The sequence below is a fragment of the Mercenaria mercenaria genome, chromosome 10 (assembly GCF_021730395.1).
Source record: "Mercenaria mercenaria strain notata chromosome 10, MADL_Memer_1, whole genome shotgun sequence".
NCBI classification, from domain to species: domain Eukaryota; kingdom Metazoa; phylum Mollusca; class Bivalvia; order Venerida; family Veneridae; genus Mercenaria; species Mercenaria mercenaria.
In genome coordinates, this window is record NC_069370.1 from 5,283,368 (window position 1) to 5,303,099 (window position 19,732).

At 34.8% G+C, this 19,732-nt stretch overlaps 1 protein-coding gene across 3 annotated transcripts in view; it reads right to left on the minus strand.

Moving 5' to 3' along the window:
* The window catches only part of LOC123560979 (high affinity cGMP-specific 3',5'-cyclic phosphodiesterase 9A-like), a 64,784-nt gene that overhangs the window by 23,054 nt on the left and 21,998 nt on the right, over positions 1 to 19,732 (minus strand). The window contains exons 4-9 of one of the 3 annotated variants that reach the window (XM_053552188.1): positions 15,903 to 15,946; positions 13,997 to 14,051; positions 12,763 to 12,833; positions 9,482 to 9,590; positions 7,387 to 7,401; positions 3,136 to 3,193 (exon numbers count right to left, since the gene is read on the minus strand). In XM_053552188.1, coding sequence (XP_053408163.1) covers positions 3,136 to 3,193; positions 7,387 to 7,401; positions 9,482 to 9,590; positions 12,763 to 12,833; positions 13,997 to 14,051; positions 15,903 to 15,946 — 352 coding nt within the window. Of the gene's footprint in view, positions 1 to 3,135; positions 3,236 to 7,386; positions 7,402 to 9,481; positions 9,591 to 12,762; positions 12,834 to 13,996; positions 14,052 to 15,902; positions 15,947 to 19,732 lie in introns of all 3 variants that reach the window. The other 2 variants (XM_053552187.1, XM_053552189.1) reach the window with 2 other exon arrangements.

Genomic DNA, 19,732 nt, shown 5'->3' on the forward strand with positions numbered 1-19,732 from the left:
TACACTAATAAAAGTATTGTATCATCGTTTCATGTTACAGAATTTTCTATGATTGCATGTTTGTCTGTGTGTTTACGTATATTTGTTGAGTCGCACCATTAGAAAACCAACATAGTGCATTTGCGACCAGCATGGATCCTGACCAGCCTGCGCATCCGCGCTCTCTGGTCAGGATCCATGTTGTTCGCTTTCAAAGCCTATTGCAATTAGAGAAACCGTTAGCGAACAGCAAGGATCCTGACCAGACTGCGCAGATGCGCAGGCTGGTCTGGGTCCATGCTGGTCGCAAATGCACTATGTTGGTTTTCTCATAGTGCGTCTCATATTATCTTTCTTCTATGCCACGCACTTTGACAAAACATGCTCCTCCGCTTTATTTTTGTATACTGCCCTTTGCGTATTTGAGTACTCGACTTCATGTTATATTTGCTTTGTAGAAACAACAACAACAAAAGCAACAGTCAAGAAAATGATAATTTCAAACGGGGAGAAGAACGTAAAACGTAAAACATCAATAGATTGATGAAACTTAATGGATAGTTCAGATACATTTCGCGCTCGTGGGCTGACAGAATCAATAGCTCAATAACACTGACTGCAGTTTAAACATAAAATAACAGATACTAAAAGGTCACATCTTGGGAAATAATGTCAGATATTACCTTTTCAAATGTCGCTATTGATTTGGATCGAGTAGTTTTGATCCTCTGATTGCTACATTAAAAATAAAAGAATAAATGATGACTTCATTTGTAGATTTTTCTAAAAAGGTTTAATGTATTAGGGCTGCGGTACGTAACCAACAATGAAGCAGTCTGTCCACCTATTTTATGGTCAATCACTCAACAGGGCGTTTGAGATGTCGGAAACTTATCGTGAAGCGAGCACATGCATCGTAACAGCTTTCTGTTAAAACCTGAAATTGAATTTATCAAGTTTTGTATGACATTTATCTTAGCTAGGCGAATATGAAAATGTCTCGGGGCGTGGCTATATTCATATTTGGCTACTGTCTTTGTTTTTCCCAAAGTGTCATTTTAATAGTGTAGTTCCACCGTTTTCTCTTACGTGGATAATCTCATCCAGTCTGATCCTATATATACACGAGACAAATATTTATTGGCCTTACAATTTACCATTTAGCATTTTGTACATCAAAAGCTTACATAAAGGAAAGAACTAGGCCTATTGTTAGCATTTAATTCGATTCCGCAAAGTTCGCCGGTACATGTTATTTTCTTTATTTGGCATAAAAGCGTCAAAATAGTTTTGACAATGTAAGTTATATAAATGCTCGATGTCCAATCGAAATTTTTATGTCATGCATAGAAAACCATTTAGTGTTAAGCAACAATGAAAACATGCACGACCCGGAGCAAGAACTTATTGAAAACACGCTGACAAAAGTGTGTTTTAATTTTGTTTTGTGTTCTTGTAGGAATGATACCAGATATCACGTGTAAGTTTCTCCAAACAGAGAATTTTCATCTTTCACCAACATAATGCACCAAGCCATCGTCTTGATGACATACTGTTGACACTCCATTTCTTGCAATATGTGCGTCTTAATCGTTTGCCATGGACCTACGGACTCTTCCCATGACTTAAACGCTGATGTGTGTGGAATTAAGTTTGAATCATTACAATCATGAGCTCAAGTAATATGTCTGGACAATGAAGTCCTGGCGAAAGAAAGCATGGTATAGGTGAGTTGACAAGCGCGACCAAGCACTGTATAATGTTTATTTAGTCACAAAGGGAATACTTTGAATAAAACTTTTTTGACGTTTGAAATGCTTCGTGCGCGTGACATTGAACATACTTTATTATCTTTATTTACTTTCATTACTGTCCATCAAAGCTTTTTGAGATAGTGGAAGTCATGATAATATTCCTATTCCTAGAGTAGTCTGCTATGACGTAATGCGTACTTTTTCATCTAAAAGAGGCAATATAGTCCCGATTCCTTTACCCATAACGTCTTATAATGTAAGGATTACTAAGGAACAAATTAATAAAAATTGTTAATAAACTTTATTAAATGAATGTATGAATTATGTATGTCGTTTCATATAACGTTTCTAAATTTCATTTGCAAACCAGAATGATTTATTTTCCCTAAGCCAACTTAAGAGTGTTCATTTCTGCCCAGCTGTAGCGGCAACACCATTTTAAAGACGCGATCCTACTATATTTTTTATATCGTGATTACTTCAAATATTTTGTTTTATACATGTAATAGGTAGTCCCAACGATACACGTTTAAGGCATACAGACACTAAAAAGAAAAATGGCGCGAAAAAAATGGTAGTCGCATAATGGCGGATACAAATAGTCCTCAGTTTTTTGCTCTGTAGAGCTATTTTCTTTATTTTCTTTGCAAATTTTTTTTTGCTAAAATCACATGACAGATCTATGCTTCACATGTAGGTAGTATTTTCATAATGAAATGATAACATTACAAATTTGTTCATGGAAACGTAGATCATACACCACCAGTATAATACGGGGTCTCATTTTTTAGCTGATTTTGCAGCTTGTGTGTTTGACTGAAATTATTTTTCTTGCATCAAATATAACCCCCATTTTTCTTTTGATTTTTAGTTAGTACTGACAATATTCTTCAAGAAAATATAAGTTACATAAATTTAAAATGGGTCGTGATGTGTGCTGCAGTCATTGGAATTAGGTCAATTTTATATAGAATAAAGAACAACAACTATTTAGTGTGTTATAACCTTAAATGGCAAAAAAGTCAACATTTATCATGATATGAAAAAATCACCAAAAGACGAAAGAAATACTGCTTAAGCCATTATCAGTAGCCTTGTTAATGTTTAGCCTGCTGGTGGCAAGTATTTTTGCCTTTGCGACCAGTACAGGCCATGATCAGCTTCCACGTACGTGCAGGCTGATCTTGGTCTGCACTGTTCGCTATTTCGTAAGTAATTGTTTTGTGAACTCCCCTTTGAACAGTAAGTTGTGCTGCCCAAATTAAATGACGGCCCAGTCCTTTTTAGAAATTTAGCAGGCTAAAGTGCAACTAAACTACAACTATTCTAAGCATGCTTGTGATAGACGTTGCTAAGCAACACAGTGACATAACAGCGGAGGTTATACAGGTTGCAATGTTACCTTCGGATATGAGGGAATATCCCTTTTAAGGCAGATCTTCCGTTCATCACTCAGCGAACTATAAAAATGATCGTGAGTGTTACTACCGTACAATAAGGGTCTGAGGTCATGTGGGTTGTTGTACGCATGCGCCCCGCAGGTAAGGGAAATCATAAAAGAAAAAAGAGAAAACACAAATATATTAACAAAGGTGACAAAACACAAAAAATACGGTTAGGCCGAGTTACAAAACTACATCTCTAGCCAAAGATAACTGGAAACACCAAACCAAATTCAACAGTACATGTGACATGCATACTTTAATGTACACTCATGTTTCTGTAAAGGTCTCATCTTATATAATTATATATAATGAACAAATTATTTTACCGTTTTCTTTGTATTTGTGACTCACATGTGGGTTATTTCATTTCCATTAGTAAATATCAAGTTTTTTTTTTATCAGAACTGACTGACATTTGTATGACAATCAAAATGTACCACTGCACTGAACTGAAAAAATCCTTAAACATTTCATTCAGTTAATTGTAAACGTATTTTTTCTATGAGTTCCATGTGAAAATGTTTATCTTTTTGACAACGCTTTAATTGAGTTTTATCTATAAAACCTATTATTCAACGTATCATGTTATGCATTATCTATCGACAATAGAGATACTTGTTTTGAACAGATTTTTTCACTTCATTTTGAGTCTAGGGAGAGTCTGGGATATCTTGAGATATCTATTAAATATGCACTTATATGAGCCGTGCCATGGGAAAACCAACATAGTGGGTGTGCGACCAGCATGGATCCAGACCAGCCTGCGCATCCGCGCAGTCTGGTCAGGATCCATGCTGTTCGCTAACAGTTTCTCCAATTCCAATAGGCTTTAAAAGCGAACAGCATGGAGCCTGACCAGACTGCGCGGATGCGCAGGCTGGTCTGGATCCATGCTGGTCGCAAACCCACTATGTTGGTTTTCCCATGGCACGGCTCATATAATGTCGGTCGAATACAGTTTGTTATACAGGTACAAGCAGGCGGTATTAGGACTGGCTGAAAAATGTAGTGTAGACATGACCTGCTTCAGGACTTCAACAATATCGCTTTCTTTGCTTCCATGTCTCTTCTTTCGACTTGAACATACTAATAACAGTCAGTCTGATGCTATGACCTCACACTATTTTAAGCAAACTCACAACTGCTACTTGTGGAATTGCTTTGATTCAATCGCGTATTCAAAAGTCATATGATGTTGGTTTTTTCATGTCACAAATCGTTTATCTTAAGCGCCTACTTAACGATCAGATTAGAAGAATCAGTTTTGAGGACTTGAATTTCACAAAGTATTGTAATGTTGACATGAATGGAATATGGTTGATAATGTATAATTTTCTGAACCTTTTCTGGAAGCTAAAATGTTTGCCAGCATACCTTAATTTCCATACCGCTAATTTAGAATGTATGGCAAATATATCTATCAAGTGTTACTTAAAAAGTGTAAAATTGTTTAAGAGTTATTTTATTCTTTATGTTTTTGTCACCTGACATATCCAATCCTGCTTTAATTGTTCAACATTATTAACATTATTGTCAAATAAGACCATCTTTAAGTGCCGTGTGGCGGTTGTAAAAAGTCTCCCTGTACTTGTTATATTTTCCGGTCCTTTGGGATCATGGAGTCCAGTCAATAACCTTGTTATAGAGTTCCGCTTAAGCCGGTGCTAGTGGGCGTAAGGGGTGTTGCACTTGTCACTACCTCTCATGAACAGACTCAGTTATTATTTCGCTTGGTTGCATTCTGTGCTTCCAAAGGATCTTCTTATAGATTTTATGTTCAGAGAAACTGTCACATGGTTATCTACAGTGGCCCGTTTATAATTCTGTTCAATATTACCGATATTGAAATATCTGTGTCTTAACATTATATAAATCAAGTTCAAACCAAGGAAAATGGCACATTTAGACAGTTATTAAGTAAATCAACCCCTGAGAAAAAGAAAAAATAGTCATATCAGAGTATATTGCGGCGTACTATCGAGAGCAAAAACTTTCGTCTAAAAATAGTATCTTTAGGCTTGCTGGTTCTCAGCTTGCAGATTGCTTATTGCACAGAAAGCAAGGAAAAAGAAACCTCCATGGTTTTCGAAAGGCTCGGTCTTTTTCATTGTTTATTATTAAGAATTGTATTGTAATATCGACCCTTTTAGACGTGCCGGAATGATTAATTCTGGTGAACCAAAGAATGTGAAAATAATATACACTTTCATGACCAAATACTTAAAGGGTTAATGATTTTAGATTAAGTATGGTGATTGTGTTTTGGAGTTGAAGCAGTGTGTGTACGGATGTTAGAAGGTATTTCCATGCCTCGCATGCTGCTGCATACAAGATCAAACTAAACGTCAACAGACCAATAAAAAGTGGTGTTATCGGGGTTATTGCCATATTGAAAAGTGCTCAAATCAATTAAGTCATTACAAACATTTATTATTGCAGTGGGTAGGAGTACCTCGCTATATTTATGATCAAGCGATATTGATTAGGCGGTTTCTAACAGAAAACTGGTTATAAAGTTGGCATTTTTAAAAAATATTTTCAGTCCAGACTCAGGATTGTTGTTTTGAATATACTGTTACAATCTAAAACGTTTGTTACTCGCATTTTTACCATTTCCAAATATAAAGCAACCTTGCTAACAGGCGGCAGCAAGGCGGCAGGAAGCAGAAAGCCTAAGCATTTCTTTTTTTACTGTACTTTGTTGACTGATCAGATACAAGTTTTATTCTTTATCGATCATATCAAAGTGTTGATAAAATTTATATATAAGCACTGTTTCACCTCATTATGTTAAGTTTTCGTCAAATTTCTTTGTGATACATACATTGTCAACAGGCTTTTATACCATTTAACATGGCAACAAAATATGCAAATAACTTAGAATGTTTGCTAAATGTAATTGTGTGAGATTAAGATTTTCAAAACACTAAAGGGTCTCATCTAGTTAAAATATTCTCAGACTATAACTTGAAAATTGATACACAAGATAAGACAACAAAACTTGTCTTTGAAAGGTTTTTTTTTAAGTTTACAGAAATTTTCTTTCTTTTTTAGCGCAAAAATGTCTGAGAATCTGCTTCAGAAATCAGTTGTCGTCTTTTATACTACTTTCTTTAGCTTGCAAATTGCTTAATGTTCATCTATACACATTTTATTCACTAGTACTCTGTTCTTGCAACAAAAGCTGTGGTCATTTCGACGGGTTGTAGAAGAAAAGTCATTTGTATTTTAGTAGTATTTCAAATCAAAAGTCCAAATCATTATCCAGGTTTAGATTAATTGCTTTCATCTTAATTATCTTAGTTAAACGAGTCTGGAGAATAATTTCCCTACTTACTGCCATTTTGTAAAATATGTTTTTGTTCTGTCCATGGAAAAACAATGAAAAAAAAAAGCTTTGTAAATCGAAATTTATGCTCGAGACTTTCCCTACCTGCGTTGGTGCATGTACACATTGGCATGCGTTTTGTGTGCAGTTACATTCGTCTGTGATACAATAAATAAACAGTTATATTATTTCCAATTATCAGTTATTCAAAAATTATCCATTTAGATGTTCAAAGTGGTTTCCGATAAGAAATAAAAAAGACATTGTAAAATTGTATATGTAAGGTACATGTAATCAAAGTGTGTCCTTCAAGTAACTCTTGCTTACAGTTCGTTAAATTGTAAACTAATTGTGGAAGAGCAATTTCTTCATTCAAAGCCCAATTTAGCCCATGCTAACATAATTCATCGCTTATACTGACTAAAATAAAAGGTAACTGTTTCATTCTACTCCGAAAATCTTTATATTATGATGTATGTATTTTGAAGCCACCAGTACTCAATTAAAAAAAACGGACTGTAATCAAACAAGACTGCATTTTTCTACTCCTAAATGTTGGATCTTTTTGTTAATAAGATATGAGCCGTGCCATGGGAAAACCAACATAGTGGGTATGCGACCAGCATGGATCCAGACCAGCCTGCGCATCCGCGCAGTCTGGCCAGGATCCATGCTGTTCGCTAACAGTTTCTCCAATTCCAATAGGCTTTAAAAGCGAACAGCATGGAGCCTGACCAGACTGCGCGGATGCGCAAGCTGGTCTGGATCCATGCTGGTCGCAAAGCCACTATGTTGGTTTTCTCATGGCACGGCTCAATTATATTGAAGCTATCTGTGTTCAACTAAAACGACGATGAAGCGACGTGTATCTAGAACTTACCTAGCATCTTCGATACTGAATAATAGCAAACATTACTTAATTAACAAAACTACATACGCCATCTGGCTACATTAAAGGACTTCTACAAGGTCAATGCATGTAAAAGACAACATAACAAATAAGGAGTTTCTTATATCTGTAATAAAAATAAAAATCTTTGGTCATTTAACCCTAAATTTAAGTGTGACGTAGTGTACAAATGATAAATTATCTCCTCTGACGTTATTACGGCGAGGCAGTAACACTGTGAAGTATGCAAGGAAGAAATATTTACAGTTTTATTTCTTTGTATGGTAGCTGAAGAATCATATATATACTTTCAAATAGAAATCAGAAATAGAAGTGTTTTTACATTACAAGTTTGTAACACTGACGCAAATTTTGCTAAGAACTTTAATAACATAGAGATGTCAACAACAACAACAATATTTTAGAAATGTTGACAGTCATGTTCGCGCCCACACCCTGTATAATTTTCGGCTAATTCTTCGAAATATATCTGTTTGGTTTGCATTTTATTCATAAATTTTGCAAAACGTTCGGTCCATTGATAACAGATTAACAAGTAGAAAAGAAAAACATATATGAAGAAAATGTAAGGAAATATTTGAAATATAATTATGTACTAATTCGAAAATGTCTACAGTCACGTGACAAGAGAAATATTGAAGAGTAAGAAGGTGCAATATCAAAAAGAAGTACAAACAGGCTTACAGTTTACGTTTTTGGAAAATATTTAGATGCAAATACAAAAGAAGAAATATGCAATATGCAGTCATGTTAATAATATCGAACATATAAATGTAAAGATCTTTACATTATATTCATTTATTAATTCTAAATTTGATTCGATCCAACTGTGTACAATTCATTAAAAAAAGCAGGCATTTTTATTCCTCTTCGACATCACATTAACAGTTTTGTTTGCAGATTGAAGATGAGAAATATATACTTAATATTAAATGTATTCGCGAAAAAAGATAAACTGTTTTTCTTCTTTGTAACAGGTTGGAGGAGGCGGTGGTTTTAATATATTTGAACATCAGTTACAATAAAATGATCACTCGGCCGCATAAATTAAACAACATTGTGCAGAATGCGTAAATCTGTTCATACCGTTTCTCGTAAACAATTCGTGTATGCTTTCATGCAGACTAAGAAATATTTAAAATTTAGATTTATAAAGTTGTGGACTTCATACTTTGAGTATGTGCGATTTATAAAACAGACCGAAGGATTCAAACCAACTTCGTTTCTTAATTCATGATATTTAAATATACCAACAGTCCGTAAATATTTGCAACCCCAATTACTTCTAGACGGAGGCAACATTCTTTATTAACCTTAAGCCTGCTGGTGGCAAGTGATTCTGCCTTTGCGACCTGTGCAGACCAAGATCAGTCTGCACATGCAGGCTGGTCATGGTCTGCACTGTTCGCTATTCAGTCATTAAATTTTTAGTGAACACCCCTTGGAATAATAAGTGGTATTGCCCAAACTGAATGACGGTCCGGTCCATTTTAGAAATTTAGCAGGGCAAGGATTAATGAATGTATTATGTCACTCTTCGTAAATAAAGTATAGAAAGTATCATAGACTTATGAGGTCGCTTTAAATCAAAATCGTAGTTTATTTTTGTCTGACACAGCAGGCACATTACAGCTGAGTTTACACATGTTTTCATATTTTTCAGCACATAAGATGACCAACACAATTAATTACATTCTTTGGTTTTTGTTTGTTCCTATATACTGTGAAGTTGCATTACTTGCAATTTCAAATGTATATTCACCGCCTCCTTAAACGATAGGAAATTCCATGTTGTTGTACGATATGACAGTAACTCGAGGGCTCAGTGCAGAACTATTGTAACTGTATTCAAATAAAGAACAAGATACAATAGTTTTGAGCTGAATCTTCGAAATTATACTTCTCGTTAAATATATATGTAATGATGTATGAAGATCAATCATTTGAAGGGGCGGATTAATTTGCAATTAAATACCTTTGGTTTAATTTATTGCATACATTTGCAATGAATAAGTAGCACAAAATGCATATTACTAGATCTCATTTACAATACATTCGACCTCACCTCATTCTGTTGAAGTCCACAAACTTCTTTTGTGCTGTCCAGATCTGATCCTTGATTTCCGAAATGTCCTTTTTGCACTTTTCAATTTCAACAGCTTTCAGTCCCTCCACTGTAACACATGAGAATTTTAGTATCGCAACATTTTCATAATCACTGATTCAAAAGAGATGAACACATGTACTTACAACAAGTTGAACAGCGAAAATAGCTTGTTTGTCATGATAAGTGTACTGTACATTAATGTAGACCACATATATTCAAGCGTTAAGTGTGACAATTAGAAAATAATACATAATGAGTGGAGTAAGATATACGGGAGCGTGAAAGGCTAATTATTATACTAACAGTTCATAAAATTAAGCTCGCTTTAAACTACAACGATAGCAACTTCATAGCGAAAGTATTTCTTTATTGCTTTATAGAAGAACGAACCAGTTGGTAAAGTAACAAACTGTATTTTAATAATGTAACATTCAGAGTATAATTAGAAAATTCATAGGGTCGTGTGCTTTATTTTTTACTAGACTGGTTCGCAAAATAAGGACCTCACACAAGTTTGCATAATATACGTCAATAGGAAAATCACAATTCTGACAACATTTTCGCGAATAGAATTTTTTCTAAAATGTAAATTTTAATAAAACTTCTCATAGGCGTAAATAGACGAGTGTTCTATAATATGGTGAAATAAAATGTATATGTCCAGGTGCATATGTTTGAGATATTTGACTATTATTAAAGAGAACCACACATTTCAAGCTAGTTTTCAGACATCATTTTGAATTATTTAACGTATCAGTTGTTTTAATATCATATTTTAACTTTAGAAAGATAGTAACAGAGCCATTGTAATAAATTTACTCGCGGGTTGCCATTGATTCGTAAAATGATTTTCATTTCCGTACGCCGAATCCAGGCTTTATTGCACGTTTTCCGGATAAATGACGTTACGTCATCAATTCCGGTTTATCAAACGTGCAGAAATACCTTAATTCATTAACATGCTTAATTTCATGTTATCCGGATAAATCACGTTACACCATTATTTCCAGTTTATAAAACGTGCAGAACTGCCTTATTTATGGGGGTCGTTTATTGACTAAAGAAGTGCTTGAAATTGTCATATATTCAAATATTTTTACATTTAAACTCAAATTACGTTATCTGTGTATAAAAAACAGACAGCTCTTTTACCATGAATGGTATACGGTTTACTACAGACCATACATTGTATGGTATTTGCGGCCACCAGACGGTTTACTACAGACCATACATTGTATGGTATTTGCGACCGCCAGGCGGTTTACTACAGACCATACATTGTATGGTATTTGCGACCGCCAGACGATTTACAACAGACTATGAATATTGGTATATTGCAACCACCAAACATTTTACCACAGACCATTAATGGTTCATTACAACCTCCAGACATTTTGGACATTCCATAAACGTTATTTTGCAACCGCCAGACCTTAAATGGTCAACAGCATCCGCCAGACGACAATTAGCCACAGTTCATAGATTGTATGAAATTTTGCAATCGCTAGACAATTCACGACCGATCAAGTATGGTACAATGCAGCTGTCAACCGATTAAACACAGACCATAGATTGTGTGGAATTTTTCAATCGCTAGACGATTTAAGACAGACTATATATGTGTGTGGTACACTGGATCCGCAAGATCATTTACCACAGACCATACATTGTATGGTGTCTTACCATCGCTAGACGGTTTATGACAGACACTCTTTGATATATTTCAGCCGTCAGGCGATTTACAACAAACCATTCATGGTAAATTGTATCCACCAGACGATTAACGATTGACCATGTTTGACATACTGCTACCAAATACAATATTTTGTAGCATATGCCGGTTGAACATTCAATACTCCCATCTCATCCATATCCTGCCAGATACCCGTATCATTTTAACCCATAGCCTGCTGGCGGCAAGTGATTGTGCTCTTGCGACCAGCGCAGACCTAGATCAGTCTGCACATTCGTGCAGTCTGATCATGGTCTGCACCGTTCGCCATTCAGTCAGTACCTTTTTGGTAAACAACCGTTTTAACAGTTATTGGAACTGTCCTAATTGAAAGATGGACAAGTTCATTATAGAAATTTAGCAGGGTAAACTGTGAATGAAAATAAGCTTCATAGTCGACCGATGATACGATGGCGTAGTGGTAAGATCTCTGACTTCTATGCACGTTACCATAGGTTCAAATTCAGTAAATTATTTTCAGACTCAATGTAGTATTAGATTTTTAAAAATGTTTTACTGTTGATCTTACAAACAACACAATAATGGATTGCTCGTATCAAATAGTTTAACTAGTAGAGTGTAAAAACTAAAAAGAAGGCTTTTTCGTGACGACTCTCCACCATCAAAGCTGGAAAGTCGCCATATGACCTATAATTGTATCGGTGCGACGTTAAACCGAACAAACAAACAAAATATTTCGTGACGAAGTGAAGCTAGATGACTGTAGATCTTAATTCTGGAGGTAAAAAAAAAGTATTGAAAAGTTGAAATACCCAAACCACTTATTAAACTAGTGGGTAAGTTTCAGCAGTTATGAAATATTACGATGCACGACATTTTGTCGAAAGAAATCTCGTCTTGTGTTTAGCCAACAAATGATGTCATTCGTTGGGTATGATTTAACTAAAACAGATATCGTTTATCAATATGTAGGGGCGGAAGTAGAATACATGTATACACGAATACATAGTGACCCAGTATAGAATACATAGTGACCCAGTATAGAATACATAGTGACCCAGTATAGAATAAAAGGATGATTCTGTCTAATCTGATGTCATTCTGCTCCTGAGCTCTCGCCGCGTGCACGTCGCGGAGCAGGCATGCGGCTCTACCGGAAGTGGTCATAACTATATTGAGGACAGCCGGTAGAGTCACAACAAAGGGCGAGGGCAGTGGCCCTAAGAAGGATTGTTTTACCACCTCCTTGTATTGTCATCTTCCACGATGAACGCTGAGATTGGTACTCCGCAAGGACTACGAGGGACAGCATGACAAGACGCCCGCTGACGCTCTAGGATGGACAGTGAAGGCGCGAATATTTTCGCTCATATGGGACTCCCGGCAGCAAGTATAAATAAAACTACACAACAACAAAAAAAATCTGATGTCATTTCGGTCAAGGGACAGGGCAGGGGATGCCATTTATGAATGCGTGGTAGGCTAGCAACAGAAACATTGCAACCGATGTCGTTTATCATGAAAACAAAGTTAGAGATTCTCTTACTTTCCAGTTTCCTTTCCAGTGCTGTAAGTCTGGTTGAAATTTCCGATCTCATTTCCTCCACTTTGAAAGCTCTGAAATAATAAAGTCGTGATAATGGAAATTAATTTACTCTTTGAAATTAGAAGCGAACGTGATCACCCCGAAGGCTAGTATTCATTTTGAGAATTAATTGTCTCATTAAGCTTTAATTCGTCTGCAAATGTGATCTAGTGATGCATTACTTCTAATAGATTTTATCTAACAGATTTTATTCTATATCTCTTTGCTTCGATAGGCAGTAAAACTGCACATTGTTTTACGCTAATAGGTTAGGTTTACCGGTTCGCAAAATTTGATCGAAAATCTGCAGAAAATATCAGATTCTACTTATAATTAATCTAAAATATGAAACAAATATGAGCCGCGCCATGAGAAAACCAACATAGTGCGTTTGCGACCAGCATGGATCCAGACCAGCCTGCGCATCCGTGCAGTCTGGTCAGGATCCATGCTGTTCGCTGACGGTTTCTTTAATTGCAATAGGCTTTGAAAGCGAACAGTATCGATCCTGACCAGACTGCGCGGATGCGCAGGCTGTTCTGGATCCATGCTGGTCGCAAATGCACTATGTTGGGTTTCTCATGGTGCGGCTCATATATTTCTACGCCATTTTTGGCAAACATTGTCCATGTACGATTTATAAATTTGCTGTTGTTTTTCTACATTGCAAGACTAATCAATTTCTGTCAGTGGGACGCATATTAACTTTCATCCGCATTTTAAGCCTCTGCTTTCGTTTATGGTGTATCATTGAAATATAGCGTTTAAAACAGCGTGAAAATAAATAAAGTATCCGATCTGCAAGATAATTCACAGAAAACATGTTTAAAGGGGTGTATTTTAACGGGACTCTTTTCGTTTTTCTTTACCGAATTACCGATCTTATTTCTTCTATAGATATCATCGGTTGTTGAATTCAATTTGAGACGTAATTAGATATCTTCAAAGTAACGCAATTTCCAAAACATTAAGCACTTATTTTTGTCGTTAGAGAACTCAATTTCCAGTAATTTCTGCATAAACTTGGTCAAATATCCATATGGATTCCCAATTTGAATAAGGTTTAACGCATTCAAAGCACTTAGCCATTAACGGTGGTATTTCGGAATGTATTGATCGCGGCATCAAAGAAGAATGCGTTGAACAGAAATATGATATAAAGATTGTAGATATGCTATGCTTTTAAAAGACTTACTTGTTGAACTGATCTGCCACATGCGTCATAAGTTGTGTAAGCACCTCACTATCGCCTGAAAAAGTACAAAAAAGTAAAGCCATCAACGTTAACCTCGAGGTTGAGGTCCCTCCTGGAATAAAACCCGCACCTGTTATGAAAATGTTCGCAATCATAATTGAAATGTTTAAGATCTATCAAATAGAATGCAAATTACCTTTCGCTTTAATCTGTGTTAACAATCCATCTACGCATGCAAAACAAACGTCAATGAAATAAACTAGATTGAATTAAAGTAGTTCATACGACTGAAATGGTACAAATCATAGACTTAAGAAACTTACAAAAATGAGAGACGTGTGAACCAGAGCAGGCACAAAAAGCATAATCATTCAATGTACATCATTGCCAATGTCAATCAAATCTGAATGAAGATCCTTTGGAAGCATAGAATGCAACCAAGCAAAATAATAGCAGACTCGGTTTAATTGTGTCTATTCATTAGAGATAGTGGAAAGTTGAACACCCCTTACGCCCCCTAGAACCGGCTTAAGCGGAAAATTGAGTGGGCTCCATGATCCCAAAGTACCAATCGTGAAACGCCGGGTATTTCTGTGTCAATCAGACGTTTGCAAATAGGATGAAAAAAAAACGGATTAATAATTGTCTGATATAGAGCTAACAAATTAATTCATACTTTCCTTTTTCAAATAGGCTTTTTGAAAATATCAAATCCCACGGCGAAGCCACGGATGCTACTAATCAAATTACTAATCAAATTACTAGCATCATATAAAGATTCCCTTGTCCGTTATCGTTCTAATTAGACCCATATAGTTTAGTAATTCCTTATAAAATAATTAAATGGGATTCATTGTACGAGACCGGAGACATTTCATTTAGTAACCATCATCTTCAACATAAAAAAATAATGTTTCTAGCGAGTAATAAGTCTTTGAGACATAATAGGATTATCATATACATCGGCGTAACTTAACCAAAAATAGACGGAATGCCTTTTCAATAATATTGATACAATTCATACAAAAAAATTATATATGTTTACTTAAAGACATGAATACATACATGTTAATGAAAATGTAAATTAGGGTGTCAACGAGTGATATATATTTCAACCTTACATGAAAACATTTTTTTTTTATGTATTTTCAATGTGTGGGGGTTTTTTTGTACCAAATTACACTATTTTTTTTCCGCGCAGCGCAACGTGCATTGCGCCTTGACTTCACGATATTTATGTTGAAAAATGGTAAAATAGTTATATTCAGTGTGCTTATTCTACTTTTAAATGAATGCACGGTTATTAGATTCATGCTACTAAACCTATTTGAATTTCAATAGCGGAAAAAAGACATTGGCCCTTATCATGCTGGACACGACTGATTCTGCATTTGCGACCAGTGTAGATCATGATCTTCTTGCATGCCTGACAGGATCTTCCCGTGCTTTTTCGGTGCTAGAAAAACTCATGACTCACGTGCTATAATTTATGAATGAATGCGTAAATTCATACGCTACTATAACAAAACAGCGCCTAAAAGAAAAACCTTCGTTTTTCTTTATATCTTCTACAAATTGAAGAATACGGCATGCAAGAAAAAGAATCTATCACTAGTTTAAGGTACGGATGGAAATATCTGGCTCTCGGGTAACTGTTTTGCCAGATATTTCCATCCACACCTTCAACCAGTGAAAGATTCTTATAAGCCTGCACATCCGTGCAGTCTGATCAAGATCTACACTGTTCGCCATTTAGTCAGTATCGTTTTGATACACACCCATTTAGACAGTTAATGTCACTGTCTAAAATGAAAGATGGACAAGTTCATTACAGAAATTTAGCAGGGTAAGGGTAAATGAAACCTAAGAATGATCATTTATTACCCTACAACATAATATATCTTACCTTGATTTGACGTAGGTTGTGATACTTGAACCTTGTAAGGCGCACTGTAAAACAGAAAACAAATTGTCGGAAAATTAAAATCTCATATAAACTCTATCGACCTAGTAAAGACGGCAACAACAAATACAAATAAATACTACAGTTCAAGTCACGTAAACACACAGTATCATTTTCATTAGAGCTATAATGCGTGTATAATATCAAAACTGCGTAGAAGCATTAACGACAGATGTAAAATTAATTTTCCGAAGTTTCAATGCAAACACTAATTTAATTATTTCTGCAGGCCCATCGTATCTAGTCTGCGAGTTTTCCAAGTGTATCAAATTCTCAGTTTAAGGATGTAGGCTACCGTTAAGAATTTTTTTCATACTCAGTGAGCTTGAAGAACGTTTAGTTTCTAACACAAACAAGAGAAGAAAAAGCACAGGTCACCGAACTCGTTTTAATTTTATAGGGCATTTTCTCCACCCACTGTTTAAGCATTTCTGAAATTTTGTAAAATGGAAACAAATGGTGGTACTTTATAAAACATATATGATATAATATTCCACTAAATGTTACAGGGATTTCAGGTCTTACATGTTACTATGAATACAAGGTGATATCAGAATTATATAAGCATAAATGTCACTAACAAATATCTTTCATTTTTACACGTTGACATAATTTCCCCACCTACTTTATTTTCAATGGAAAATGTTTTTAAATCTACAAAAAAAAGCGTTTAAAAACTAATGAAAGTTGATGTTTTTAGTTCTTTTTGTTTGAATTTATATTTCCTAAATAATATAAAGTTCTATGTTGAAAAGAGTTTATTTAAATTGTAGCTTATCATTATATATATGTATCAGAACTGAATAAATATACTTTAAACTGGCATATGCAAAACAAATTTGCAATTTAAGACTTTTCTCTGAACTTCAGAACATTAAGATCCATTCAATTCCGATTGCATTCTAACATAAATATGAAAACAACCAACAATACACTTAATTTATTGCACCTGCGCTTTCAAAGAACATTGGCTTCATCAATCTGTTCTAATCGCAATACAGCACCTGCGCTTTACAAGTAAATCAAATACTAATAAATTCTATTTTATTTATCCAATCGTGAACGTTTATTTGCAACACGTGACCGTACAACATATTACCGTATTGGACGCAAGTGCGTACAAAAAAAACCTGTATTTTTTCCGTATTTGGAGGGTTCAACAGTCCCATGTTAAACATACGATAAAGCCCGCAACGCGTGAAAATGTTCCGAACGTAAATCGGGTGAAGTAGGCGCTATATGTACAGAGTTTGATTATGTGTCTTGAAATCAGAAAAGGCAGAAATAAAATTATTATATTTGCACCAAGAAATATGTCGTTCTTTCGCGGAATAACATTGCGCTCCTAAAGTCGCGCAATATTAGACCTCTGCAGAACTCGTGCATATTTCTCGATACAAATCTAATGACCTATAAATATACCAAATAAAAACATATTGGGCACTATAATTCAATATTCTAAATCATATATTTAGGTCATATGTATGAAATAAATAAACGTGTACAAGTGTAATCAGATACAATATTATTATTAGTTATAAACTGTAACTCTCACATATTTACAAAGTCAATCTCGATTCATATTAAGGCGAAATAGTTTCAAGTAGCAGACTTATATGACATATTACGCCAATAAGATATTAATATCAAGAAATAGAATTTGTTAGAATAAAGTCGGAAAACATTGTATATCTTGCAAAGATCTTTTTTCAAACATATAATTTATTAAAATACAGAAAAAATGTTATGACAGTCTTTGACGGTATAATTAGTTCTGTAACAGAACACGTTACATACGCAAAATGATTGTCATGTTTATAGCACTCGTCCAGGTGGTCCCAGTTTTACATAATAAGAGTACAACCCCTGTTGAGGAATGAAAAGACTGAAATTCTAGGGTTATGGGGCCAAGTGGTAAAGGCCGCTCACTTCTTATCACTTGCTCCTAATCGCTGTGGGTTTATAACTTCACTTGTGTAGTAGATTTCCTGCGCCTGAGTAAGCCATACAGCTGCCATATGACATATATATGGGCCGGGGAAGACAACCTTGCTCTTAGGTTAACTCTGTATGCTTGTATTACTTAAATCAGTTAAAGAAGTGATTGGGTTTTTTTTCAAAATCAGCTTGAAAATGAGGAAGTTATCAACATTTCAATATTTGATCAAGCTGACAGCCATTTTGTTTCCATGGCAACATAAAACGAAATGGTGAATTGACTAACTTTCTAGATGTTTTTTCTGAGCTGTACTTCCTTATTTCTTTAACATAGGTCTTCTGCCTTTTTCAGTTACAACGATAGAAAATATCATGTTTTACATATTAAACCAAAAAAAAGTTAGAAATTAGTTTTTTAAAAGATGGTTTGCTTGATAAAGAATTCAGCAGTGTGTCATGACTTTATAAAAATACTAAAATCGCTGCCTCAATATCAATCTTTTTTTTTTCTAATTCCAATTTTGTCTTTTTCAAAAGTGGTCCGATTTTGAAAATTCGTTCAGTGTTATGGAAGGCTTGGCAATGATTTTTGTATAAAATCAACTTAATGTCAGGCCTTCTTTGCCCTTTAAACGCGACTAGCACGCCCATATTATATAGAGAGCAAAGTTTCAATATCATTTCGATTTGCTCTTTAGAAGGTTCATTATTAGAGGTTATACGGTAGTAGATATATTCTGTTTAGAATTTTGGAAAAAACACGTTATCACTTTTAGACAATTTTTAATACAAAATATTGATCTTGTCCTCACCTTACTGTTAACTCTGTCAAAAATTGGAAGAAAGGTGTTTGGTTATTAATTAACTTAATATGGCACGTTTATATAATACTAGGATTAATTGGAGGCATGGTCATAATTATAATGAACTGTTTCACATTGCAGACACGTCCTTACCTCATTAAATAAAGGTCATATATCGATCAGTGCGGTTATTTGTTTGGACTCTTGTTACTATAGTTACGTTGGAAGAGTTATACAAATATACATGTTCGTATGTCGGCTCCTAGAAAAACTTCCATAGAATGATTATTTAGATCTAATAGTTATATAACAGGATCTTTTTTTCTAAAACTGCAGCTTTATTTTGCAAAATATGAAAGACTGAAGAATCAGAATTATCCTGAAGCTCTCCTTGGGTGATAGTAGGATATATAGAGGATATTTGTTTGTTTTGAGTGAATATGAAATATATCTCACTGAGAAGTGAGAAAATTTCAAATATTTTCACGAGCGCGTAGCGCGAGTGAAAATGTGAAAATTTTCTCACTTCGAGGTGAGATATATTCTATATTCACGAAAAACAAACACATTTTCTTTTTATTTTATGCTCAATCACGTTGAGATGTGCATTTTGCAACTATTTTAATCTCAGCGCGGGAAACAGACGCGCGTAAACAGACATGACGTCAGACGTGCTGTGACGTTATTAATACGCATGCAACATAAAGTTCCATTTTGTTTTATTTCTTGCTGCATAACGGTATAAAATTCTCTTTAAGTAAAATAATCTGAATCGAGAAATATACTATAAAGAATAAAGTGCGGCTACAATTTTCATCCTGTTTTAAGCAAATAATTTAAAATCCATACACAATGTAATGAGGGGGCGGAGCTATATCTCTCACAGTGTGAAAATATAGATTTCATATTTTCAGTGTGAGTGATGAAATATGAAAATATTTAACTGATAGAATACAGTATTTCATTAGTTAGCATAAAATAAATCTGAATTTTCAAAATATCTTCGGTAAATGTCAATGTTATGGCTAAAAA